Source organism: Populus alba, chromosome 1 (genome assembly GCF_005239225.2).
Source record: "Populus alba chromosome 1, ASM523922v2, whole genome shotgun sequence".
Taxonomy (NCBI): Eukaryota; Viridiplantae; Streptophyta; class Magnoliopsida; order Malpighiales; family Salicaceae; genus Populus; species Populus alba.
The window spans coordinates 1,011,549-1,039,256 of NC_133284.1; the positions used below are offsets into that span (position 1 = coordinate 1,011,549).

General features: G+C 33.3%; 3 protein-coding genes across 7 annotated transcripts; 2 read left to right on the plus strand and 1 right to left on the minus strand.

The window, feature by feature from the left end:
* Positions 1-11,602: 11,602 nt before the first annotated feature.
* Positions 11,603-18,167, plus strand: LOC118049762 (casein kinase 1-like protein HD16). The gene is made up of 16 exons (XM_035059859.2): positions 11,603-12,337; positions 12,999-13,127; positions 13,218-13,291; positions 13,387-13,456; positions 13,533-13,588; positions 13,915-13,986; positions 14,124-14,218; positions 14,303-14,369; positions 14,459-14,588; positions 14,745-14,963; positions 15,047-15,189; positions 15,696-15,870; positions 16,055-16,145; positions 16,387-16,544; positions 17,205-17,393; positions 17,903-18,167. The coding sequence occupies exons 1-16, from the start codon at positions 11,921-11,923 to the stop codon at positions 17,960-17,962; spliced, it is 2,145 nt and encodes a 714-aa protein (XP_034915750.1). The 5' UTR covers positions 11,603-11,920; the 3' UTR covers positions 17,963-18,167.
* Positions 18,168-19,336: 1,169 nt separating this feature from the next.
* On the plus strand, positions 19,337-25,657 carry LOC118049760 (protein PHOTOSYSTEM I ASSEMBLY 2, chloroplastic). Of its 5 annotated transcripts, none has more exons than XM_035059856.2 (6): positions 19,337-19,543; positions 19,973-20,061; positions 20,474-20,639; positions 20,807-20,899; positions 22,113-22,243; positions 22,476-22,738. In XM_035059856.2, the coding sequence occupies exons 1-5, from the start codon at positions 19,459-19,461 to the stop codon at positions 22,241-22,243; spliced, it is 564 nt and encodes a 187-aa protein (XP_034915747.1). In that variant the 5' UTR covers positions 19,337-19,458; the 3' UTR covers positions 22,476-22,738. The 5 variants fall into 5 exon arrangements, with proteins under 5 accessions (XP_034915747.1, XP_034915744.1, XP_073262448.1 ...); XM_035059853.2 differs by lacking the exon at positions 22,476-22,738 and adding an exon at positions 22,787-25,657 and having other exon boundaries at positions 19,340-19,543; positions 19,955-20,061; XM_073406347.1 differs by lacking the exon at positions 22,476-22,738 and adding an exon at positions 22,793-25,657 and having other exon boundaries at positions 19,340-19,543; positions 19,955-20,061.
* Positions 24,871-27,164, minus strand: LOC118049759 (metal tolerance protein 4). The gene is made up of 7 exons (XM_035059849.2): positions 26,826-27,164; positions 26,529-26,698; positions 26,170-26,368; positions 25,729-25,907; positions 25,485-25,635; positions 25,281-25,411; positions 24,871-25,195 (listed from the first exon to the last, which is right to left on the minus strand). Exons 1-7 carry the CDS (start codon positions 27,025-27,027, stop codon positions 25,016-25,018), a joined length of 1,212 nt encoding a protein of 403 aa, XP_034915740.1. The 5' UTR covers positions 27,028-27,164; the 3' UTR covers positions 24,871-25,015.
* Positions 27,165-27,708: the final 544 nt, after the last annotated feature.

A 27,708-nucleotide genomic window follows, 5' to 3' on the forward strand; every position in this document is an offset into this window, starting at 1 on the left:
GTAGCATTCCTTAGAATGGAAGGAGATACCAAAGAAATGAGATCCTTGGCCTTAACTTCAACATGGTCAGTTGCAACTGTGCTGACAATCTTTGTAGTTGTTTCTTTGATTGTGGAGCGCTCAATTCACAGACTAAGTAATGTAGGTGGCATCGTCTACCCACTGTATAGTAATTTTCTTATTTTCTCATCTGTTGTTCCAGAGGTTGTGTTTTCTCATTGTTATGATTTAGCAGACTCACTTTGACATGCGATGTCTGTGTTTATACAGAATTTGATTGTTGTTCTTTTCTTTCATTCTATTTAAAGTCCAAGGTCTACAATGAATTCTCTTAAAATTTTATTTATATATTTGAGCCCTTTGAAACCTTTACTTGGTAGTTGATTTCTGCCACTTCTTCTTTTCCCATGTTTTGATGACTTTGAGTTGCGAAATAGCTTTTATTTCTTTTTTGAGGGCTTTTAGCTGATACTTCCATTCTCTTGCCTTTCCGACCAAATAAAAAGATTTCATGTGTCTTAAATTTCTTTCCCTTTTCACAGTCTTTATGTTACCAAAAAAATTGAATGAGTAAACGTTTTTTGTTCTTTTTTCATGTAATAAAAGCCCACACAAAATGTTGAAAAAATTAGTCTAAAAGACCACTTAATCAGTGAGGGTTATTTCTTTCTGTTTTGATATAAAACCATATTTCTTTCAACACAATTCTTTCTATTTTATGTATAGGAATGTCTTAGATACTTTGAGAAATTATGCTGTCGTTTTTTCTTTCTCTGTAATTACCTCTTCTTTTCCTTCTGTAAAATTTATAGAGTTGAAGTGAATAATGAATTATCTAACATCTCATCACCTTTAAAACTGTTAAAAACGCATCCAAATAGACAATACACTTAAACATCTTCAGGTTTCATTTAGACAAGATCAAACCAGCCACTCTTTTTAATAATGCATTGAATACCTTCAGGTTCCATTTAAATAAAATGAAGTCAGGCAGTCTTCTTAATAGTGCATTAAATAAATATGACGTTCCCATCATTATACACACATGCTTGCCTTTCCGTTTTGATGATTTGCTGTTTTGTTTACATAAAGAGCATATCGTTCGTTTTTCCCCGTGCAAATATATTCATAATTAGTTATCATTGAATCCTCAACTCTTCATCTTGCTGTTGTTATAATTTGTTTATCACTCATCTTCAATCTCATGCTTTGTAACGCAAGATCCCGCATTGTTTTTTAGAAATAAGTTTAAATTAAATAACGTCATATTGTGTGTGTGTGTATATATATATATATATATATATATATATAGTCATAGTGGTTTTTGCCAGGTGATTTTTGCAAAACAAAACTCTGTGGGTTCTCTGCATATTCCTTTCTTTATAACGTGAGTTCTTCGCCGTAAGTTCTGTGTGTTCTGTGCACAAATCATTAAATAACTTTTTATCCCACACCACACCGTGACTTCTCTGCTTTTCTATATTCAACAGCTGCTGTAAACTTATTTTTCACTGCTGTGTTATGCAATTTCGCTTCTCTGTTTCTCCACTTTTTCTTATAACTCTTAGCATTTTTTTCTAAAATCTTAACATTCTAATTATGATATTTGTGTTCGATATTTTTTTTTATAAAAATGATAATTATTTTGTCAAAACAAAACTTCATAAGCGACAGTTCCAAGAAACATCAATAGTGATGTTTCAAAAAAATTCTTGAGCTTACTGCACATCACAATCAATTCTAGACAAAACGAACGTCCCTCAGAAATTCCTTAAAGCATTCAGCATGAAAATCTTGCTCCATGAGAATTTTCACAGCAACATCCTGCAATTACCACATATATTCAAAATTTTGTGCAATTAATTGAATCAGAATATTAGTTTAAAATAGACCTCAATAAAATTTAAATATCCAGTAAAAAATTATCATATATATAAATGTGCATCCTTCTATGTTCAAATACAAGAATGACAATAATGCAGCAAGAGATAAGTACAAATAAAAAACAAAAAGTGCAACAAGATAAAGGACAGGCTTTTCTTCACAATATAAAATTGCAAAAATACTGACTGATAAAAAATACATCATCCGTATGTTGATTGCAGTCCCAGCAAGAACTTGAGAGCTACAATATTGCTAGAACATAACACCATAGCTGCACTTCATACAACTATCTGATCAGGTGAGTGTTATAGTCCTTTGGATACTATGTTCAGATATAAGGCAAGCAAATAATAAACACAGCAATAGCAAAAAACAGAGATAACAGAGCAATCAAACTATGGATGATTGGATTCTTCAATTTTCTCTATCACTACACACAACTAGATGGCTGCAAAAAAAAAAAAAAAAAACTCTCAGCACAGTAACTTACATTTAATTAACATCTCATCAACAAAATGTGGATTGTAAGTCAGCACAAGACTAAAGAAAAAAGCCTAATTCCAATCTTCGATCCTCTTATCAGCTAACCTCGAATTCCTACAATTAATTATTCATTCACAATAAACACAAACAAAAACCAGTGCAAATCATTGTTCATTTTTTGTTACATTATTAAACACTTGAAATACCAAGATCGTAACCAAAAATCAAACCTCCTATTGCTCCAAAAAGTCAATTGAGGAACACCCTGAAAGTTAACTTTCCAGAGTATTCCTATCATTACAAGCTTCTTCTAGATTATCCTGAATGGATCATCCATCCTTGCGGATAAAAATTCCTTCCCAGGATTGGAACTCTTTCTTCACTTTGCCAAGGAAGTTAGAAGTGTAGAGGGTAGCAGGAAATTAAGAGAGTGGGTTTGATTAAAGAGCAGTTTTGTGTTCCCGTTAACGTCTGCGAATGGAGGAGCAAAGTCGTCTGATGTTATTTTCTGTCAAAAAAATGTAATGGCTGGAAAGGTTGTCACTTGGAGGCGCCGAAAGAGTACCTGTTGCATGTTCGATTTCTCGCATAGCCAGGAAGCTAATTTTTTCACCCACAGCGGACTCAAATTAACCACACTGGTCAAACACCCAGGACTTCGAAAATCTCATTTAACATGGTAGAAATTATACTCCAAAATATATAAAAATAATACATTTTTTTATTGTTTTGAGTTTAATTTTGATATCAACTGATATCTATGTGACACGCTAATCCAAACAGAAATATTATAATTGATTTTTTCAAGATTTAAGTAATAATTTTATCTACACCTCTAAAATATCTCAACAAATTTATTTATATTTCTATACAGCATGCATATAAATTTGTTATTGAAACCAACTTGATTTCAGATTGATTAAGGTCATAATTCGACTGCAAATATAAAATTTGAACCAAGCTTTTCTCCAATATTTTAACATGTTTATACGAGAAATGCTACCACTTTTTATAATGCGTGGCTATACAAATCATTTCAAAACACAATATGAAACATCTATTAAACTAATTCTTGATTTTTGTTGTTCCTAACCATTAATTTGTTTCATATACTAATTTCAACTCTGCCATACATGTATAGAAATAATCAATTGCAATACACATGTATTAATAATCTGAATAACATTTCATGCAAATAAATAGGATTTAAGGTTTTATGATGACACTTTTCTGCCATATTATATTTATATTTTCAGATTTAAATTCAATTTGGATCTACTGTTGTCTTTATATTTTAATCTCATGTTTAATTATTAACTTATTTGTTCAATTTTTACTTGCTTTTGTTTTTATGCAGAGTAATGGCTATTCATTTGCACAACATTAAAAAATATGTTTTTTACCCTTTAGTCCGAGCTCGGGTATGTCGTGTTTGGATTCCAAAACAAAATGAACAAGCAACAAACTTCAATTGTTTGTTTGTTGATCGTGAGGTATGGAACATATCTACTAATATGACTTTATTATTGTTTTGTTCAAATTCTTGCCTCTGCTTGCATTCTTTTCTTTTTCAGCCATAACTTCTAAGAGCAATGGAGGTATCAAATTGTTGTAAAATAGAAATATAATCAATGCCTGACCATCCTTATTTTCAAATACTTATATAATTTACTGCCAAGTTTGCTCCATTTTTTTATCGCCACACAAATACTTTTATTATTTCTATAGTCTTTTCAAACTTAATAAACTAACCGTACCTATGTACAGATGCTAAGAATGATTCATTCATTAACAATAATAGTTTGAAATTCTTATGGGACTACAATTATGCAACTAAGCCATTCAACTAGATTTACAGATAGAACATAGTGCAATACGAAAAACATCTTAAGTTTTTTCTAATATTATATGAAAAAATGATTTTATAAATCAGACCTCAAAACCAGACGCTATATTTTTACCATGCTCAAGATTACTTTTTCTCCTCATCCATCATTTTGCATATTTTAACCTTGCCATTATGCATCGACACCAATTATTTACCTTATTTTGATAAACAAGGGTGGTGCAATACAAGGATCAACCAAATATAGAGATGTTGCACATTTTTCTTCAATCATTACTGAAGGTGAATATTATGAAGTAAAAAACTTCTACACCTTTGAAAATCGATACATGAATGTTGTTGTTGGTCATGAAGCTGTTATTGATCTTAAATCTGACACCAAGGTCAATCGCCTCAATTCTCTCCCACTTTCGATTCCACGATATTACTTTAATTTCACAGATTTCGCACATGTCCTTAACAAAGAAAAAGGATCAAGACTTCTCACAGGTATTCTTCATTCTTAACCTTATGTACCCAACTGTATCATATGTAGTTTTTTTATTACACTAACACAATTATTCAATTATTTATATAGATGTTCTTGGTAGGCTGAAAGGAATACAACCAATTGAAAAAATTTTGGTTCGTGGGCAAACACTTGAAGACAAAAGAGAGTTCATCATTGAAAATATACGGTTAATAATAATTTAACATTATTTATTATATTGAATTCCTTCTGGCATTAGTGTAATATACTTTTATTTTATTTAGAGGCGAGGAGCTTTGTATTACTTTATGGGGTGACATTGCTCGAAGTTTTGACGACACTTCTTTGACAGAACAGGATTCTCCAGTTATCGTTGCTTTTGCTGGTTTTCGTGTCTCTGAATTTAGAGGTATTCTTGCTTTTATGATCAAGGCTGCCATCATTCAATTTTATTAACTTTTCAGTTCAGATTTCATAACCTCTTAACATTAAATATACACCAGTAAATATGTATTTATTACATTTTTTTTAGGATCTGCAAATCTAATTGGCACCGCAGCTTCACTTTGGTATTTTAACCCGAACATACCAGAGTTATTAGCATACAAACATTAGTAAATTTCTATATTCTTCAAACCTTTTACATTTGTTAAAATCCAATTTACATATTGATGTTTAAATTAATTCTCAACACCTTTTTCTTTATCTTTACGTAGCTATGCTCAAATGTCGGTTGACTTGCACCAGTTGCCTCCATCATCGGGAGCTGTTCTGTCATTACAAGCTCAAATAAATGAAAATAGAAGAACAATAAGAGAGATCCTCTCTATGGACCCATTCGAACACAAGGTATCTATTATGTAATTTTTAAATATTACTTATTGCAAACAAAACAAAACTATTCAATTATTTCTACGAGAAAATTTGCTTATAAATCACTTAGTGCCATCTTGCATTTGCAAATTAGCTGGTTGCCGCATATTGTTGATTTATTGCTTAGGAAAAAAGCGGGAAAAGCTTCTTCTCAGGACTCTGCTGCGAGGACAAGCTTTCTTCGTTATTGTTTTGGCAACCCGTTTCTATTCATTCAATTTCCAAATATTACAGCTAAATCCTATTGTTATAATTACACTACTGTTAACAATCACCAAGACTGCATCACCTTCATTTTTATGAAAAAAATTGTATGACTTTCTACCTTAATTGACACTTGCAGAATGAAAGATTTACATGTAAAGCTTTCATAGTTGATTATGATCTCTTCAAAGGATGGTGGTGTCAAAGCTGTCCAGATTGCAACAAGCCACTCTCTGGACTCCCTAATAATTTACGATGCATGGAGCATGACTATCCAACCTCTGCACCAATCCCATGGTTCGACTAATATGCATACCAAAACATCCTTGCGTTTTCAGCTGATACATTTATTGACCCATGCTTTTATTGCGTTATTAACCGAAGCTCTTTTTCATATCTTTTAGGTTTAGAATTAATTGCATCGTCAGCGATGGTCAAGATGTCACCAACTTTCTTCTCTCTGGCAAGACAACTGAGTATTTTTTCAATGCTTCAGCTCATCATTTGGTGTTCGACAAAAAATTCACTGACCCATTTATTGTTCCACCTCAAATGATTGAGAAATTAAACAAAACAAAAATATTTCAGCTTCGATTTGGAGCATACAAATCTATTCTCAGCAGATGTGACATATATATTTGCAACATCTTCGATGACATTCCAACTGAAGCATCTGTCAGCCCAGCTAGCCCCATTAAAAATGTTGGCACAACAGCCTCAATAACCTCTACTACTGGAAGTTCCGTTTTTCACCTAACCTTACAGATCCCTTGAATGTAGATCAATCTCAAATTCACACTCCAGCTTCACAGCAGCACGCCTCTCCACAAAAAGACACGTTCCATCACAGCTACCATCGCCAGTCAAAAAGAGCACTAACCTTCAGTGATGCTGAGCCATACGACATGTTTGTTTTGCTTCCCTACACATAACAAATAATTCATGTATTGTACCAGCAATTTATCATCCTGCGGTGTGCTTCAGCCATCATAAATCTTTTTCTTATTTCCCAATGCAAAGATCTAAACACAACCCCCTTATCATGTTGAACAATTATTTTGGACACAAAATTTTGGTATCAACAGAGAGTATGTTGATAGCATTCCGTTGAATCCTTTTCAACTATATCATTTTATTCTTACCTTTTTGGTTTCAAGATATTGACCTGCCACACACCACTATCTCATAATTCATCTACATTCATTAGGAAAGTTCTTTATTTTCCCTCTTGATATAAGATTTAGGTTTCATCAAAAAGCAACAACAATAAAGAAACCTCAATAAATTGTTTACACTTCTTCTACTAATAAATAAATTGCTTTCCCTTTCATTCATATTGTTTACACTTGCCATTCCTTACGTGCTTCCTTTCAATATACCATTCAGCACCCAACTTCCCCAGCCAAGACACTTGAAAGATTCTGCAGACTCATCAAAGGAACATCTCTACAAAGAATGAATGCACCCAACTTTCAAAGAAGCAGCACCTCTCCATTTCATCACCTGAAAAGGTCCTACTTCTAATTACTTTGCTTTCTTTATGAACTCACATTCTCAGTTCTTTATTCTCTTTCTGATTTATCTTTAAAAACATTTAATATTTATTGTTTTACATAATTTATAACTTACAATTACGCTATTTGAGTTCTAAATCAAATCAAGCAAAATAAAAATTTGAGGATCAAAGTAAAAGTTTTTTTAAAAATGCACTGCTCCAACCCACAATAAATTTGGGAGATGCATAGTATTTATATAACATGTGCAAAAAAAAAAAATTACAAATTTTAACACCCGCAGCATTATCATGGCTAGTATATAATAAAAGTTGTACCGGTCGTTTGGCACTATGGTAGTTTATGTTTTCTTATTTGTTTTGTTTAAAAAGTATTAAATTAATGTTTTTACATGTTATTTTTTTATGATTTTTACTTACTGGTTGTAAAAAATAAAAAATAAAAAACAAATTCAAAAAAATAATATATATTTTTAATTTAAAAATATTTTTAAAAAAATTTATGCCAGCAATATCAAACAGATATTTCATGTAGAATCAAGTCCAGAGTTCTTCAATCATACTTGCCAGCACAAATATAATAAACTCGTTTAGAAATATATTATCTCTTGGTTGTAGGTATATTTTAAAAGTATGCCTGTCTTAAAAAAATATTAAAATTATGTATTTTTATCAGTTTTTTTTTACAATTTTGACATTTTGATGTAAAAAAATATATAAAAAACCATTTTAATGTATTTTATAATGAAATTATTTTTGAAAAGATGCCAAATACACCATGGTAAATAACAACTACAAATCACCCTATATCCATTGCAACGCAAGCCATGTTTTTCTACAGCGTTCTTCACATGTTACATGTAAAATCAATTGCATCCACTCTTCTTCACAGATGATATAGATAACTCATGCAAAAATTCAGTGAACAGAAAACCTCAAAACATTTTTTCTAGTATTCCAGCCATGGTATCGTAATTTTATCTTCTTTTTTTTTTAAAAAAAAGAAACAAATTAAATCTATATATATTTGACAAGTATCAATACGCAGTGAAAGATTGAGCACTCCACTTTAAAGTTTAAACGAGCGAGCACATGCCGTGTGTGTGTGTGTGTGTGTTTGTGTGTGTATACTTTAAAAAATAAGTCCTAGATAGAAACTACGTAGAAGAGTCTAGAAAAATATGTCAAGACCTCTGTAGAAACAGCAGGAGGAAAAGACCTGCATCTACGTACACACCAGGCCAGTTTCCTTAGCCATGGTCCGTGGACTATCTCAAGAAACGACTCTTCAACGTGTCAATCTTCAACCTTCTGCTACTCGTTACGGTGCCCACCGGCCACCACGAGTTGGATCCTTTCACCACGATCGCACCCTTGTCGATCAAAATCTGAATAAGCTGACGTGGAAACTCGATCGATTTTTTATAAAACAGTAAATTTTTAATAATTCAATTCATCTAATTAGACTTTATTCAAACTCCATCGAGTTGATAAAAAAACAAAATAATATTGTATTAATAAAAATACGAGAAGGTTATAGTGCGGGTTGATTATTGACCAGATAATCGTCCATCTTGTATTCTACAAGTTCACACCAGGAGGTTATGCTCACGTACGCTCTGCCGATTTTTTTTTCCTTAAATATTTAATTGCAATTATTACCACATGGATAATCCTACAGGGCTGACGTGGCTTGATTGGTATCTGGTAGGCGACAAATGTCATGTCTTCTTCCTCTACCTGCGGATTAATATTTGGTTTCTTTGCTTTTTTAATTGTTTTTTTTTTTATTATGGCTACTTTACATTTTTTTTTATTATTTGGACCTTTCTTTTTTTAATATTGTGATTCTTCCTTCTAATTTATTATTTATTTCCTGACACCGCCTTAAAAAAGACAACCATGTGTTTATCACGTGTCAATAGTCATTAATGATACATTTAATATAAATTAGATGGAGATACCAAGTTAAGAAACAATCTTGCAAGGGATTTAATTAAATAAAAAAAAAGTGAATACACTGTATTGAGAATTAAGAATGCATGAACCAAATGTTTCATTACAATATTTTTTTTTGTCGTTGTTGGGAACACGAAAAAGATAAATACTGTATTAAAAAAAAAAATATTTCAGAATTATTTTAAAGGTTAACACTGTAGTTTTGAAACCAGTCTGGTCTAGCGGGTCGTCCAGGGACCTGGCCAATCCGAGGTTGAAACCGAGCCGAGTTAAAGAAAAAACATGAGAAGAAAAAACTCGGTGTGATCCGGCGGGTTGACCTGGTAAGACCCGGCTGCAACCGGTTGCCTTTTTTTTTTTTTTAACTAAAACGATATCGTTTTGATTTAAATTTTTTTTGAGCCGGTGACCCAGTCAAAACCCGAAACTCTGGTATTGGACAGAGCCAAGTCTAAAAATTATGGTTAACACCATAGTTTTGAAACCAGACTCGGCCTGAGACTGGAACTGGTTCGGGTTGAAGAAAAAACAGGGGAATGAAAAACTCAGTATGACCCTGCTGGTTGACACGACGACCTGGTTGACTCGGTCAAAAACCCAGTTGCATATTGTTGACTTTAAAAAAAAAAAACTAAAACGATGTTGTTTTAATTTAAAAAAATTGACTTTAACAATCCGATCAAAACCTGAAACTTGAGTCTTAAACCAGACCAGATCTAAAAACCATGGTACCAATATCAAATCTATAATTATCTGCGTTGTTACTTATTATTATCAACGTAGATATCATCATTTCTTCTTGTTATTCTTATGCACCGCCGAGTGAATGACCGTTTTTTATTTTATTTTATTATATAAATAACAATTGAGAGCCCATTGATTAAATGGGAAAAGGGAGGGCCAAGCTCATCTCTATCTAGCCGGCCCTTTGTTGATTGTCTTCTAGATAAAGGTATGTAACTTTTTAAAGAAAAAAATTACAAGTGCAGTAGAAGGCATGCTTTTACTGTGCAAACATTCGTGTCTTTCAAAATATCATGAAAAACTACCCTGCCTTAATGAAAAGGCTGTAAAGTATTTAAAATTTATTTATTTTTGTGTTTTAAACATATATATATATATTTTATTTATTTTTAATTATTTAATTTTTAAAATTTTCAAATTATTTTAGATGTTGATGTTAAAAATAATTTTAAAAAATAATAATTTTTTTAATTATTTTTAAATATTACTATATTAATATCAAAATATAGTCAAAATCTCCTGTTATCATTTGACTAATTAAAGTTAAAAAAAATACAAGGAAAAAAATAAAAAGAGCCTGTGTTTTTTCGATATTTTTTTTAGTTGAAAAATAGCAAATTACATGTAAAGAAAAACCATGAGTAGCATTAGAAAGTATTTTTCAAGACCAATGCAAATTTGAAAAATAATGAGGAGATACTGTATTCAAACATTTTTTTTCAACTCTATTTTTTCATAAAATTAAAATACCACCCTGCCCTTGAGACTTTCCTCTATTGAGATCTTGCAGCAAAAAATATGGTCGTCAAAACCTTAATATTTTAATAAGCAAATTTCTTGTATTCTGACTTCAATAATCGCAGCCTCGAAATGAAGCGTTTTTCGTCATTTCTCTTCCAAGCCTCCCTTTAATTTGGAAGCAAGCCCTCATTTAATTAAAAGGTACATTGAAATTGCATTTCAGCAGTTCCATGGCTATTCAAAACTTTTTAAATTGTTTTTACTTGAAAAAATATTAAAAAAAATATTTTTTATTTTTAAAAAATTATTTCTAATATCAATGTATTAAAATAACATAAAAATATCAAAAATATATTAATTTAATTTTTTTTTTTTTTTAAAAAACTTATAAAACACAAAAATAAACATTCAAAACTTGAAAACATTAGCATTCTTTTCGTTAGAGATCTCAGAATACTATATCTATCATATCATTAAACACAAATGTCATCTTACACCAATATCCTTTGTGCTATTGTAATTTAAATCGATTGAACATAATATTTCACTTTACATTTAAATACCTTGTGAAAACATTAGAGATAAATATAAAAATGATATAAATATATATGATAAAAAATAAAAAAATAAAAAAATTTATATCTCTAGTAATTTCAAAGTGAATCAAGAAAAGACATGATATCCCTTTATTTCTACTGTTATATATAAAAAAATAAAACAAATAAGCTCAAACTATATTTAACAAATATTTTTTTTTCAATATAATCCGCGTAAACAAAAAAACACAAGCACGTAATCTTGCATGTAAGCGTTTTTGCCACCAAACTTACCTTCACCCCGCAACCAAACCAAGCAAGCAGACCACTACGACCGTTTCCCCCTCTTTCTGGTCCCACCACAACCCAAAACTCCATTCCTACTTGCTTTCACCATTTCCCTTCCTCATTTTTTTGTCTCTTTCTCCGCCTCTCTCCCAATCTAACCCTAACCCTAAAAAGATCCCCAATTTCCACACCCTTTATTTCTCTATTTCTCTCTCAAATTGATCTTCAATCTTATAATCGAAACCATAAAAAAAACTCTATCTAATCCCTTTTTTTCCTGAAGGAAGCCATGGATTATAGTTCGATTTCACTATAATGATAATCAGAGTAGAAGTGCTAGGGTTTTTAAGGGACGGATTGCATGGGCTTGATCAGCTATTATGCCTGAGCTCAGAAGGAATCGCGCAAGGTTAGCGCGAAATCAACAGCAAGAGAAGCAAACAGACACACCAGTTGCGAAAAATCACGCAAAGACCCGTGCTGCTGTAGCCAGAGAAGCGAAGAAGAGGCCGAGGACAAGATTGGAAGCGAAAAGGTTGAAAGAGAAGGAGGAAGAAGGTGATCAGAGTAACAGCAAGAAAAGTAAACGAGTCGAGGAGGAGGAGGAGGAGGAGGGTAAAAAAGTAATATTGATATCAGAGAGTGATAAGAAAGGGAAGAATTTGGTAGTTGATATCGAAGAAGAAGAGAAAGTTGAAAGAGTGAAGGGTGTAATGGCTGATGACAGTGGAGGTTTAAGTGCTAATAAAGCTGGTGCCCAAGAAGAGGAGGGGAGTACTGCTCCTTTTCCTGATAAGGTATGCTGTTTTTTTGTTTTTATTTATTTTGTGGCTGATCTGATATTTTGTTATCGGGGTTTGCTTACTTTGTTGTGATTTTGCTGATATACAGAGTATGATGTCATTCCGTTTTTAAATGGTATGTTTTTGTGTGTGAAAATGTGCTTTTCAAGCTGGGTTCTGGTTGTTGGTGCTGTAAGTTGCTCAAGTAATGATCATTTAGTGGTTTTTTAGCTGAATGAGTGGTCTGTATTCTGTGGGGATTTTGATTTTGTGTTGGCTAGGTTTGGTTGATGGTTTTTCCTGAAGTCTGGCTTTAAATGCTGGTTTTGTTTAGTTGTTGTTGGTCATTTATACTTGCAGCTACAAAAGGATGGTTTTGTTGGAGGTTTGATATGCAATCTCATTAGCGTTTCTGATGCTCAGGGAAATAGAATGTACATTTTTTTGGAATGTTTGAATCTTTTCTGAAATGTTTAACGGTTTTTTGCTGCTAGTTCTGTACATGCATTTATTTGTTCATGATTTAAGTATAAAAGCCAGGGCTGAATTTTTTGTTAGTTTCCATGGCTTTGTTTTATTGTTGCATGGATGGCTTTCTAAATTACGACTTATTCAGCTTCTACTATTGCCTTTTGTTTTTATGGTAATTAGAGTGTTTGTTTTTTTCTTATCTAAGGTTCAAGTGGGAGGGTCACCTGTATATAAGATAGAAAGGAAGTTGGGGAAAGGTGGTTTTGGTCAGGTGTTTGTTGGTCGTCGTGCTAATGGTGGAAATGAACGTGCGACGGGCTCTGGGGCCCTGGAGGTAAAATTAATGTAGCTACTGCATTTTTCTTTTGGATATACAAACTTAATCTTCCTGTAATTTTATTTTTCCTGCCTGTGTTTCCTTTAGGTGGCTCTGAAATTTGAGCACAGAAACAGCAAAGGCTGTAATTATGGCCCCCCATACGAGTGGCAAGTTTACAAGTACGTACATTTTCCCTCTAGATTAGGTTGTTCTGGTGGTTTTCAGATCTATCATAAATATTTTATTGACCCTGCAATGTGTTTTTGTTTGACAGCACGCTTGGTGGCAGTCATGGAGTGCCAAGAGTACACTATAAAGGAAGGCAAGGGGATTATTATGTAATGGTATGATGTGCAAGCCCACCCTTTCTCACCTGTTCATCATGTTTCCTGGTTTAACTTCAGCTCATATATTTTTCAGGTTATGGACATGTTGGGCCCTAGCCTTTGGGATGTATGGAATTCTTCTGGGCAAGCGTGAGTATTCATGCATTGATGGATGCATTTTTTTTAATATATTAATATTTTTGGGCAGGGTTGAGTTGTATGCTTTTTTCCATGGAATTGGTTTTGGGGATAAATTTTGTGAAGTTGTTTTTATTTTCACCATGAAACATGTTATGCTAAATCTTGCATGCATTGTTTTATCCAATTTGTCAATTCCCTACACTTTTTTCCTTCCCAAAAAATGGAGGAATAATAAGGAATTTCTTTTATTGCCAGGCTGGATTCTTTTTCACGCAAGACATATTTGCTTTCTTTGTTCTACATGTTGATTGGTTTGCCATTCTTTTTTAATGCAGGATGTCCTCGGAAATGGTAGCTTGTATTGCAGCAGAGTCTCTGTCAATTTTAGAGAAGATGCACTCTAGAGGGTATGCTATTTAGCTGTGTATCAAATTGTTTTCTTGGTTATGTTGTCATAAGGATATCCATTTGGTAGCTTTATTAATTCTTCATTCCACTTTTTCTGTGAAAAACTTATGAATTATGCAACCTTGTCTGATTTTAGCTATGTGCATGGAGATGTAAAGCCTGAGAACTTTTTACTTGGTCAGCCATCAACAGCTCAAGAGAAGAAGTTATTTCTTGTGGACCTTGGATTAGGTGAGTCAAAGTCATTTATCATTGAAGTTCTTTTATTGCTATTTATTGAAATTCCTTATGTGTTATTGGTACCCAAAACTGCAGCAACAAAGTGGAAAGACAGTGGTACAGGACAGCATGTTGAATATGATCAGCGCCCCGATATGTTTAGGTGAGACTTGATGATTTTTCTTCTTTGGTCTTGTGGACAAAATGTGAACCTGACCATTATTTATGATACCGTTCTGTTTAATTCCTCAGGGGAACTGTTCGATATGCTAGTGTTCATGCTCATTTGGGAAGAACTGCCAGTAGGAGAGATGATCTTGAATCTCTTGCGTATACACTTATCTTCCTTCACAAAGGCAGATTGCCATGGCAAGGCTACCAGGTACTACAAGGACATACAATCACACATGCCATGCAAATGCTCATGTTAATAAATGCAAAACACACATGCTTGCAGGGGCAGTTTGCCATCCTCATGCATTTCTTTGATAAAATGATATGTTGACTCTGTTGTCTTTTCTTGTCAAATTAATCTTAGGGTGACAACAAGTCCTTCTTGGTTTGCAAAAAGAAGATGGCAACGTCACCAGAGATGCTGTGCTGCTTCTGTCCTCCTGCTCTTAAACAGTTTCTTGAAATCGTGGTGAATATGAAATTTGACGAGGAGCCCAACTATTCCAAATTAATATCTTTGTTTGAGAGCTTGATAGGACCAAATCCAGCTATAAGGCCAATAAACACTGATGGTGCTCAAAAGGTAGGGGTAATGCTTAAATCCACAAACAAGTATTACTTTTACACTCATCCTTCTCTGGTCAATAATAATGCATCCTTTGGCAGATCATTTGTCAAGTTGGTCAAAAACGTGGTAGGCTGAATATCGAGGAAGATGATGATGGGCAACCTAAGAAAAAAGTCCGTCTTGGAGTTCCTGCTGCGCAATGGATTTCTGTTTACAATGCCAAGCCACCAATGAAACAGAGGTACAATGTTTTGATTCGTGATTCTTGGTCTTTTCCCTCTAAAAAATTGCTTTGTTCTTTTGGATTCTAGTTTACCTTTATTAATCTGAGGCAACAAGAAATCATACAACTCTGGGTATGTAAGCGAAGAGAAAATCGTTTTGTAACAGTGAAGTGGCTGTCCTAAAAGGACTGCTACATGCCCTAACTAAGCAAAGATTCGAAATGATTGTTATTGCATTTATCTGTTTGAAAACTCCTTTCACAATTCCATTGTGTCGCATGGTTTTTTTGGTCCCCTATACAGCCACCTTGTCTATCAGGTTTGGTGGTCTTTTGCTCGGCAATTGGCATAAGGGTGAACCACTCATAGACATGCCTCCCCAACTCCCCTCCTCCCTCTCCCCTGCTTTCTTAAAAATATTTGACACTGGGGATGCTGGGCACCCCTCCTTTGCTTCACTGCACTTGAATGTGGTTTCCTGACTTCATGGAGGCCTGACGACATCTGTCTGTTCTTTATATAGGTACCATTATAATGTCGCTGATGGAAGGTTGGGTCAACATGTGGAGAGAGGAATTGCTGATGGTCTGCTTATAAGTTGCGTGGCATCTTCTTCCAATCTTTGGGCATTAATCATGGATGCTGGAACTAATTTTACAAACCAAGTTTATGAACTCTCACCTTTTTTCTTACACAAGGTGAACCTCTACTGTGCATAAGTAAATGATAAAAATATAATCTCAAATTCATACATGCATTAACATAAGTATAAATATGTTACATACATATGCATGTGTAAGTGTGCTCAGGTTTCCTTTTCTTAATCATGTTAGTAATTGAATATGGAGACAATAATTGAAATTGTTACTTCCCAATTAACAGGAATGGATAATGGAACAATGGGAGAAGAACTATTACATCAGTTCTATTGCTGGTTCAAACAATGGAAGCTCCCTTGTGGTCATGTCCAAAGGTTAGTTCACATTATCTCTTAAGTTCTTTGTATTAACGTGCAGCTATTGTTAGTCTTTGGGCCACAGTTTAATGGTTTATTAGGACTTTTCTGTGGTTGTTGCATTTGAACATGAGCCACTTGCTTGCAACTTTTCTCTCTTTTTCTTTAGGCATGGGGGTCAAGGTGTTGCTGTGGTGCAAATTTTAGCAAACTTTTCCTTTTGGCAACTAAAACAAAGTGATGCCTTTAATTTATGCAGGCACCCAATACACTCAACAGTCTTACAAAGTAAGTGATTCTTTCCCCTTCAAGTGGATAAACAAGAAGTGGAGAGAAGGATTTTATGTGACATCAATGGCGACTGCTGGAACCCGCTGGGGTGTTGTCATGTCACGCAATGCAGGCTTCAGTGATCAGGTCAAATTTCTTTTGTCATGTAGACAGTTAGACAATTGAACTCATTCCTAGGCTATGCCCATTTCAAATATATAAAAGGCTCTTCTCACTAATTTGCATGAGCATCGAGCCCATGGATTTTTACTGTTCACAAGTCTGACCAAACTTTCCATGGTTTGAATGTGAACTTCAATTCATCTTGTACCTGTTAGTTTTTGGTTTTCCTTTTTATTTTTCAAAACTGTTGCTATTCAAATGAAAGCTTGATTAAAAATAAATAAACAATTTGTTTGAACTTGAACAGTGGATTCCCAGTTAAATACCTAGCCTGAAAGCTCTTTTTACCTTGCCCTCTAGATTTCATTTTTATTTGTGATCTCACAGGAACAAATTGCAGATTTAGTTAGAAATTAACATTGATTAAGAAGTGTTAGATAGTTATGGATGGCAATAGACACATTGATTTAGAACCAAAATATAGAATAAAGTAACCTTGTAACTTGTCAACCATATTTTTAAACGAAGTAATTTGAAACAAACTCGTGTGGTGGTTTGCAGATTGCTCAAGTTTAAACCATATAAAGTATGTACATATCAGCACTATATAAGAAGTTTATATGATTTCTTGCAAGTGATTTACTCGAGAGTGGGTTCTGGGTCACTTACCACTGGCTTCAACAGGTTGTGGAGCTTGATTTTCTCTATCCAAGTGAGGGCATTCACAGAAGGTGGGATACTGGTTTCAGAATTACATCAACTGCTGCAACTTTTGATCAAGCTGCTCTTATCTTGAGTGTCCCAAAGCGCAAACCTGGAGATGAAACCCAGGAAACTTTACGCACATCTCAATTTCCAAGCACTCATGTTAAGGTAATACATTCTGTTTGATCATGTTGACTCTGTTCTTCAATTATCTGAATGCTTTGTTTGTGCTTGAATCCACCTCTATCACAGAAACAGACTGCACCTTTCTTTTCTGTTGTTTGAATCATCATGCAGTAAACCAACAGGCCTAAACTGTTTTCTTCATCTCTTCCAAACTTTTCAACTGCTGTAACATTGCGATATTTCACCACTACATAAACATAGTGCCTTAGCTAATATACAAAAGCTTGTACCATTATTCTTCCTTTTTCATGGCATGCTAACTATGAGTTGTGACAAATTCTAGAAATTGAAGAAGTTTGCATAACAATTTCTTGTTTTTATGGGGCATCTCTCCTGTTTTGATATCCCACCAGTGTTAAATTTTAGTCATTTTTACGCCCCCCTGATGGGAGCAGTATGAAATTTATATACACTGTTTATTCTCATTAATATTTTATTTGGTAATGAATTACGAGACAATATCTCACTCTGGTTTTTCTTTTAACGCACAGGAAAAGTGGGCGAAGAACCTCTATCTTGCATGTTTGTGCTATGGGAGGACTGTTTCTTGAAATGCCAAATTGTAGGGAGCAAGAAAAACAAAAAGAGATTTTGATGATTCTTGCCCACCACCTTGCTTATTTTGTTTCTCATGTTAATTATACAAATTGGAGTAGAGAGCTTTAGTTGCAGCAACTGAGAATTGTAGTTTTGTGTATGGTTGATATTGAAGCTGTAATTTTAGCTCTTAATACAGAAGGTTTTAGTTTGCACTTCTTTACTGCCATCGATTTTATAACCTAAGTGTTCCAAAAGATTGGTGTAAATGATCTGCAAGCCAGAGTTCAGGATTTCTCTTTTTTTTTTTTTCTTTTGTTGTCATAGTTATTAAACCTGGTTTTGTTTGGAAATTTAAGGTGATATTTGAAAGTGAGGAAGTGTTTGTTTGTTTTTTTGTTTGGAAATATATTAATATATTAAAATAATATATATATTTTTATTTTTAATTTTTTTAATATCAATACATTTTAAAAATAAATTAATTTTTAAACAATTTGTTTTGGGAAATAGTTTCAATTGTGTTTTTAAATGGTCAACAAGACTATTTAAGTTAAATTTTTAGTTGAATATGATAAAATATTAATATGATAAAACTTAGCTGGTTTTAATAAAGATAATTCATCTGTAATGGTTGAGTTGATTCAATAATCTAGTAGATAATTTTAAATCTAGAGTATTTAGTGTATCTTTTGATTTCAAGTTGGAATTAAAAATGAAAATACTTAACTTGGCTGGACAGGTTGATTCGGATCTTAGTAAGGTTTCAAATAAAAAAAAAGCTTGAAGATACAATTAAGCTTGAAGATATAATTACTCGTTCAACTCGAGTGACTTGTTAAGTTAATTTAAAACCTGGGTGAAGAATTTAACATCTCACAAGAAAAATATTTGATATAATATTTGTGAAAGTAGACTACATATATATAAAAAATATGATGTATGAAGTGTAGTATAATTATCTGAGTATAGTATAATTATTTTATATTAAAAAACAATATACATGGATGATTTTATGATATATATTTACCTTAATTGTTTTTTAATTTTTTTAAACCGGATAATTATATTATATTTCATGTTTTATATTTTTTTTATAATTTATATGCACATGTATTATTTCAAAACTTTTATGTATAAATTATTAATTTTTTTTAAAAAAATTAATTCGGGTTAATTTATAACTCGAGATTTAGTCACTTGTGTTCAAACTTTATGAAAATTAATCTGATTTTCATCATCAGTATATTAATGGACCCAGTTACTGTATAATTTTAATTTTACAAAATTAATCACCATTTCTATCTATATATTACTGGCAGGAAAAATATCAGCCATCCAAATATCCAATCAAATGGCTGATACATGATTCACGTCGCCATTTTTTAATTATCTGAACAGCCATCTCCCTCCACAAGTTCTCGTCTCCCATGCCCTCCGTAGATTACATTTACACACCCCATATGAAAAGAGAAACTGATTTTGTCACAGAGAGATAGAGATAGAGAGAATGGTATCGTCATTATTATCTACTTCTCATCTCTCAGTTTTCCCAGAACGCCTGTCTTTATCCTCTAAACCCTCCCAGCACCACTGTAAGACTAACTCTCTCTCTCTCTCTCTCTCTCTCTCTCTCTCTCTCTCTCTCTTTTAAGCACCCCATAAGTGAATTTCAGATTCTTGAAAACTGTCTCTTACTTTCTTTTTTATATATATGTTGTTGAATCTTCTTGGCTTGTGAGCTTTGTTTTTATTGCTTAGGTTTTGCTTTCCTAGTTTAGTTCTTGTTTTCCAGTCGTGTATAGTTCAGTTCGTGTCAGCATGTATGAGAATTTGCCACATAGTAACTATAATTATGTGAGAACGTAAACATGTTTGAACTAGCTTCCATCTGTTTCATCATGGTGTTTTTCCTAGTTCAATTGATGGATATCAGTGTTTGCTCTCATGTACGGTTTGTTGATAGACAAGACAGTGTGATGTCTGTTTTTAACATGTATACATAGTACTTAATGTGAAGCCAGTTGGGATTCGTGTGAAATCAAGTTTGGAAGATGAAAGCTCCTCGTCCTCTGGAGGTTTCGATGACCCATCACAGTCAATCAAGATGAAGGTTTGTGTTTTCTCTTTGTCGAATTTGTCTTTCTTTGTAATCAATTTTCTTAATTTTCGAAACAATGTTATTCATGATTTTACTTATATTTATGCTTGTAGGTTCTTCTCATTCTTAAGTGATGTTCTTAGGGAGAAAACCACACTTTTCAATTTTAGGGGGCATCGAAGCCAGCCCTCGATGAAATGGGATAATAGAGGAATCGCTTTTAAATCGTAACAGATTAGCTATTGGATAGTAAAAGAACAGAATACTTGTAATGATTTTGTAGCGGAGAGGTTGTCTTCGTTAAGCAGAAAACTTAGAATGCTTATGTTTATAGTTCTTACTGATGAACAATGTCTACCATAAGTCTATGATAGAATACGAGATGTTGATCTTCTATTCAGCAATATCCCATTTTTTGCAACAGGAATCTCAATTGTCAACATCAAGGCGCCATTGTCTTTCTTGCTTGTGTTCAACCTTAGTTTTAATCGGTACTTCAGCAACTTCCATTTCGATCCCAAAAGCAATTGCCATGGATGGAAAAGAAAGACCTGTATGCCGGAATTGTTTGGGCAGTGGTGCTGTACTTTGTAAGTATTCTTTCGCTTTTATCTCGTGCTCTCTGCATTTTTCTTATTGTGATCTTAGTTTTGTAAAGTTTGCCTTTTTTTAGCATACTAGGGATTTTTAAAGTTTCAATTCAAAATTCATCTCGCTTTTTAAACGGCTGCAAGATGTTGATTTACCTTTTATATAGGTGATATGTGCGGTGGTACCGGAAAATGGAAAGCCCTCAACAGAAAACGAGCTAAAGATGTTTATGAGTTTACAGAATGTCCAAATTGTTATGGTACATATTCTCTGTCTGATGCTCCATCTTTATATTAGCACCTGAGATTATATATATTCCGGTACTTGTTTTTACGCTTTCTCCTTCTTTGTTTTCATTTTGCATTACCTTGAGATGAGAAATATTCCATTTTTTATCAGCATTTGAATGCGGGAATGATAAACCGGACACAAGTTCAGTATATCTAGGCATGTAATAGGTGTCATTCTGAATATCCCTGAATTAGAAAATCCAGACATGCCCCATTTAAGCAAGCTTCTTTGTATCGCTGCTCTATAGAAACATGTTCATAGTGGTTCTTTGAGCATCTGATTTCTGACGATGAATCAACCAGAGATTAAAGCCCTTTGGACTCCAAAAGTATTTTGAAGATATAAGAATCAGGGAAACATTTGGAAAGTTTGGAATTTCCCTCATCAGAAATTCTGTGATAGTCGTATCAGCCAGCTGTTGACGGAAGTAACCATTATGCGTCAATGAGGCCAGCTTTATAGTTTATTGAATATAAGGTTGCTGGATAAACTGTGACTCGAACTAAAAACACGTTTTAGCAAAACTTCCAAACATTGTCGTATCAACAAGTTGTTGGTGTTCAAGTTTAGAGTAAAATATGTTGGAAACATTGCTGCATATTGGTGTACAAGATCTAAGAGCTTCTGTAAAAGCTACATCTTCCAATCTCTATCATGAGTTGCAAACAAGTCCCATCTATGAGTTGAGTTTTCTTATGGTTTACTGCTCCCTTTAGTTCAAAGTCAGTGGATAGCACAACCTCTTATTCACTAGTGGAACATCACAAGAAGCTAAATTGATCCCTAGAAATTATACAAACAATACTTAAGAACCTATTTTTTCTGTTTAACATGCTGAAATGTGAAAAAGATTTAACAGCCAAGTATCAAGTCTAGAACTTTAGCCGGTACCTGTAACTTCTGGTTAGCTAGACATTTTTAAAATCACATGCTGCATATTTTTTTTTTCCTGTTCGAGAAACTGGTCAAGCTGCTATATAGCTTCAAAAATGTTTGTTTTGACATTAAAGATCGTTGCATGGTAAAAGTTTCTTATTCTCCTTTTCCAACACCAAATACATACCTGTTATCGTTACCGCTTTTAGCCATGAATTCTTTACCCACTTCTCTCTTTTTGCCTACAGAATTCTTGATAGTTTATTTTTCCGTGAGAAATGACAACCAGTGCATGGTGTGTGCAGGTCGAGGGAAACTCGTTTGTCCTGTTTGTTTAGGTACTGGTTTACCAAATAACAAAGGTCTTCTAAGGAGGCCTGATGCACGGCAATTACTTGATAAGATGTACAATGGTCGGATACTGCCTGGTTCTTAAGTAAGTCATCATTTTGTTCTTCTCCACAACTCCCTCGGTAAATTTTTGTTTGTTGTATTCTAGGAACAACCGGTACTTTATAGCATTCTTCTTTTCATAGGGAGGTAAAGAACAGATTCTAACCAGAAAACTATAATTATGTGGCAATTTTCTTGAGTACGTAAAGCCATAATGGTTGATCAACCAACATCTTTTCATGGGCTTCACTCTTAATTAGTCCTTTGATCAACAGAAAATCCAAAGGCTATGTTAGATTGCAGCTTGACCATTAAAAAGAGATGGGAGGTCCAAGGCAGAAAATCAAATCTCACATCTTCAGACAAAATTCTTAAAAGGAGTTTTGAACACTCCTGTTATATATAACAGGTTTGAGAGCTGTTTGAATTTGACACCATTAATTGAGAGCTTGAAATTTTTATATATGTAATAAGTTTGATAACACATTTTTTTTTTATGAGAGCCCCCTAATTATAAGGTTTACAAACTGTTACTGAATTTCTGGAATTTGAGCAATTTTTTTTTTTTTGGTAATGGATTGTTTAGTTGTAGGAACAACTAGAACTCGAAGCTTTGATACTAAAAGCTGAATCGGGACAATGTAAGATTTGAATAGAAAAGAAAGAAGAGAAGAGAAAGAAGAAATGGAGAGAGGAAGTGGGAGCTGGAGAGGAGAAGAGAAGAGAAAAGGGAGGAGGTGAATTCTGCAACTCTGCAATGTAGAAAAATAGCATATAAATAGTATCCCTAAACACCACCAAACGATTATACTCATAGCCCACTAAATAAAATTGTCAAACTAAATAAAAAAATTAAATCTAATTAATAAACTAAAATAAAAACTAATCTTGTAAGTGCTTAATCTTTCATATATAGTGTGATTGTGATTGTTTTTCTAAGTATTTTTTATTTAAAAATAATTACAATAATATATTTTTTAAACCTGAAATTCAAAAATAAGGCTTGAACTTTGAAAAACATTCGCTTCCTTTGTTTTGCATAAAATATTTTTACCCATGTTCCCGTGTTTTTCTCGTGAAATTCTTTTTTAAAAATATAAAATATTTCAAGTTAGTTTTAAATTTTATTTTATTTATTAAAATATATAAATTCAACTTTTAAAAAATCTCAATATTAATTAACTCACAATATTATTTAATAATTTCAATTATAAGTGACATGGTCTCATCACCTCGACCTCCAAACAGCCACCATCATCACTATCTTAATCACATAAGTTCCATTATTAATTTTTTTTTTTTAAATTTTATTCATCTAGATTAAGTTGACTTGAATTTTAAATTTGATAATTTAATTTAATTTTTATTAAGTTATTTCAGTGTTATGCATTGAATTGAAACATTCCCGGGGAAAAAAAATGATAATTTAGAGATCAAATTTAACAAGGAGGCAACCGCGTAAATTTTTTTTTATTTACTGTTGAATACCAGCCTTGTTAAGATTTTAGCCTAAAGAATTTTTCTCCCTTTTGTTTTTGGTCCTTTTAGTTTGAAAGCTTAACATTTTGATCTTAAACTTTATTTTATTTATATTTCAGTTCTTAATTTTTTAAAAATTATCCAACAGAAGAATGCTGATCTTATAATTTTTTTTGGAAAAATAATTGTTAGATCATACCATTATCATGATATTTGATTTTGAATTTAATAATTTAAATCAAAATATAGAAAAAATCTAAAAATAAAGTCAAAAGATTGGTTATTGAGAGTTAGGCCCGGATTGACTTAGTCAATCTAGATTTTAGATTTAAGTCAATCAATTTTTTTTACTATTTTTTTTTAACCCAGATTGGTTCTTGTCCTAGATAGACCAAGTCCCGAGTAGACCTATTATGCCAGTCTAAATTTAAAAACAACAAAACAAGTTTTTTTTTATGATTTAGGGTTTGTTTATTTTGCGTAAAGCATTTTTACATATAAAATGTTTTGCATGTAAAGTATTTTTAATATTTGACTTGAAAAATATTTTTTCATAAAATATTTTTCAATAGTAAGGTATAATAATGGTGAAGTGATCATGGTAGTGATTAAAGAAAAGACGATGAAGAAATAATAATGATAATAAAATGATAATGATGATGTGGGCAAGATCGGTATTATTTATAATGTAGAAAGTGGAATAAAATTGGGTGGAAATTTAAAACATTCCATATAAATTGAGTTATAACTGAATTGTTGCTTAAACATGAATCCTTTATTTTTGTATTGACAATAATTCTTCAAGTTTACAACTTCAAAATTTTCAACTGGATACAACAACAATCGCTCTTTTTGGCCCCAATTTTTTTTTCATCCCTCCACTCAAAACCCTTTTCCCCTTCCATTACAAAAATATAATTCTTTCACAATCATTATTAATTATAGCTCATTAGCATATGAAAAGTATAATTTATAGTTATTTATACAAGTAATATTACTTACCAAACCCTAGGATCCTATTTGCATGTCCTACCCCATGTCGCTTTTTTATTGTACAAGAAGCCTAAGGTTGGCTTAATTAGTCCTCTGATCAACAGCAAATTCCTAGGCTCTGCAACAGCCTTTAACCAGAGAATACATATTACTTGTTTCAACTCCAAAAACTAAATAAATTTTAAAAAAAACCCCACAAAAATAACTTTGATTTTACAAACCTGATGTAAATTACAATCATCCATACTCTGAAAGCAGCATTGCTTTGCATCATAGATGACTACGGAAACAAGTAAGAAAAAGTAGAAATAATGGCAAAGATGCATGCGAGGAGCTCCAAAAGTCAAGGATCATTGCCAGGCAGCTTGCTTAGAACTATATGTTCTGGTTTATGGTCACATTCGAAATCAAGATGAACAAATGCTCTCTCAACCTCGGCCAATTTCTCAATCTTATTTTGCAAAGTCTCACCAATAACATGTGCTTCCTTTAGTGGCAGTTCTTCTGGGAGTTCAATATCTACCTGTTTCAAGGTAGCACAAACTGTTACCTGCTTAAAGAAAAGGATGCGCTAAAACTTGTAACGAGTTCCATATAGCATAACTAACCTCTACAAAATAAAGAACGCCAAAGGTGTACGCTCGGATCATCTCGACGCGCTGGACTAGAGGATGCCTGATAACAAGATATGTCAACTTCTGCAGGAATTCAGGAGGTGCAGATTGTCCAACAAGTGACACTGCATAAAGAGGTGCATGTATGGTTAGAAAACTTGGTGTATTCAAGGAGGACTGTATTGGTGAAGAAGGTACCTGCGTTTTCCACAACAGTTCCAGACCAATTTATAATTGTGTAAACTGCAAGGAGGATGGCACCTGCAGGGTCTATCCACCAGTAGAACTTATTGCCAAGAACGGCTGCAATCAATCCCATTACATTCGTTACTACATCGAAATAGTGATCCTGAACATTGGCATTTGATTTAGTTAGAACTGGTGACAGCAAGTCCAGAACTAAAAGACACAGCTTTTTCAGTGGCAAGGTCAGGAACAAAACCTTTGCATAGGCACGGACAATCTCATTTCTTGAACTTCTGCAGTATAACCAAAGGGCAAGCTTTACTGCCGTTGCACTTAGCATTATTGCATCTAACCACAATAACTGATTAGAAGACATTTTCTCAGTAGGTTTTTGTTGAATTAGTTGTTCGACGGCCTGTATCAAAATCTGAAACCCTGAAAGGAAATGAATCAGAATGACAAACCCTGTTCTATGAAGAAATCAATTTGCCATTCACATTAGGTTAGTTTTTCTGTTCCTAGTTCTAGCTCCTTGTTTTGCCAAGTTATCACTCACCATGAAATCAAACATGTCAAGATGCAAAGTTTCCACGTTACAAACAAAGTTGTATCGAAAGAAACTAAAAGGATATATAGATTTGTCACGCAGAAGGAGTAAAAAACAGAAAAACTTGCTAGTTGCAGCTGGTTAACATACCAAGTGTAGCCATGATAGCAGCAAAGATAACTATCCCCACTGGCTGCACCCTCAATTTTCCAATAGGATACTTATAGATATTTATTTTTTTCATTGACAAGTGAGCGAACCAAAGAATGCCACCAGCCATAAGATCAAGCAGAGAATCCAGCGTCGACGCTGCTATGGCCAAAGATCCAGTCTTTATAGTAGCATATATCTGCACACTATGCATATCTCCATCTTTAACAATTGGAATAAGAGATTGATCACCCAGGCCAAAACCAATTTTTTAACAAAATAAAGTGCAGAAAAAGAAGAAACTAAAACTTTTTGGAGTTTGATTGACCTTGGAGAACCAAATGGTGATAAAACTATACCTTAAATGCCAGCAATACTATGTTTGCATAGTTAGATATCTTCATAGCCTTTTCATGTTGAGCTTGCTCTTCATCATCATCCTCATTGTCGTTGTCATTTCCCATTAGAATATCAACATCCTCAAAGGATTTCAGCATATCCATTTGCTTTTCATAATATTCCTTTTCCCCTGTAAAAAGATTGAAACAAAAAAACATTCAAAAACTTGTGCAAAGAGTCAAAAAGCTCTGTTCTTGGATTGAAGAACTAGTGAGTATGCAACCTTGAATAATTATCACATACCAAGGACCAATTACCTTCTGTTAAGCCTGCTGTTTTGGATAAATTGATCTGATAAGGGGACTCAGTATCCAGGCCAGATCTGACCTTATCAGGCAATTTTGCCACAAAATTAGACCTCAGCGAGTTCACTGAATTCCTTCTACTCAGTCTCCTGCTTCTTCTTCCTTCACCCATCAACAATGGTGTTTTTGGGCCAGAACCTGAATTCCCCTCCATCTGGTTCCAAACAATTGATTCCAATTCTAGCTGAAATATCTATAAATAAAGGTACATCTTTTGCTGATATTTTTGTACAAAAGACTTTTGCTGATATTTTTGTACAAAGAGGCGGCATGAAGATGCCCGCCTTGTTGCTTAAAAAATAGGATATGATGCAATTGTAGCAGTTGACTTTTTTAGCGGTAAAACTATATGCCTTCGCAAGTTTTGACTATTGCAGAATACTTTAGGAACATACCCCGAATGTAAATTACTTGTGCAAGAATAATTCGTGTTTTTTTTTTTTTTTAATTTGAGGTGTCCGAGCTAACTTATGTGCATCACAATTTCCTGATAAGATTTTCTGATAAGAGGTCATGGACCCCGAAAATGGTTCATTTTTATTTCTATATTTACCCTTTAAAGTCCAACATCAAGTTTTACATTAAAAAAGAAAATATAGACCATTAATTTAATATTGGTCCCTGCCCATGTGACTTTAAAACAAGCAACATAAAATTCTGTCTAACTCAGTCGCACCAGACTTTTATTTAAAATTTTATCATCGAATATTTAGACTGTGTTTGATTGCAGAAAAGTGAATTCCTGGAATTCACTTTTCTACTTTTTCAATGTTTGGCAAACAATAAGAAAAAAGTCAAAGAAAAGTAAATTCAGTCAATGGAAAATGAATTAGTG

What these genes read in the sequence shown, in the direction of transcription:
- LOC118049762 (XM_035059859.2), top strand. Translation starts at nt 11,921, where the DNA reads ATGCCTGAGCTCAGAAGGAATCGCGCAAGGTTAGCGCGAAATCAACAG. An exon ending in AAGCCACCAATGAAACAGAG is followed by an intron (nt 15,190 to 15,695) that starts GTACAATGTTTT and finishes TTCTTTATATAG; the next exon opens with GTACCATTATAATGTCGCTG. An exon ending in CCTTGTGGTCATGTCCAAAG is followed by an intron (nt 16,146 to 16,386) that starts GTTAGTTCACAT and finishes TAATTTATGCAG; the next exon opens with GCACCCAATACACTCAACAG.
- LOC118049760 (XM_035059853.2), top strand. Translation starts at nt 19,459, where the DNA reads ATGGTATCGTCATTATTATCTACTTCTCATCTCTCAGTTTTCCCAGAA. An exon ending in TAAACCCTCCCAGCACCACT is followed by an intron (nt 19,544 to 19,954) that starts GTAAGACTAACT and finishes ATGTATACATAG; the next exon opens with TACTTAATGTGAAGCCAGTT. An exon ending in CACAGTCAATCAAGATGAAG is followed by an intron (nt 20,062 to 20,473) that starts GTTTGTGTTTTC and finishes TTTTTGCAACAG; the next exon opens with GAATCTCAATTGTCAACATC.
- LOC118049759 (XM_035059849.2), bottom strand. Translation starts at nt 27,027, where the DNA reads ATGGAGGGGAATTCAGGTTCTGGCCCAAAAACACCATTGTTGATGGGT. An exon ending in AACAGCAGGCTTAACAGAAG is followed by an intron (nt 26,699 to 26,825) that starts GTAATTGGTCCT and finishes ATCTTTTTACAG; the next exon opens with GGGAAAAGGAATATTATGAA. An exon ending in AACTGTTGTGGAAAACGCAG is followed by an intron (nt 25,412 to 25,484) that starts GTACCTTCTTCA and finishes CTCTTTATGCAG; the next exon opens with TGTCACTTGTTGGACAATCT.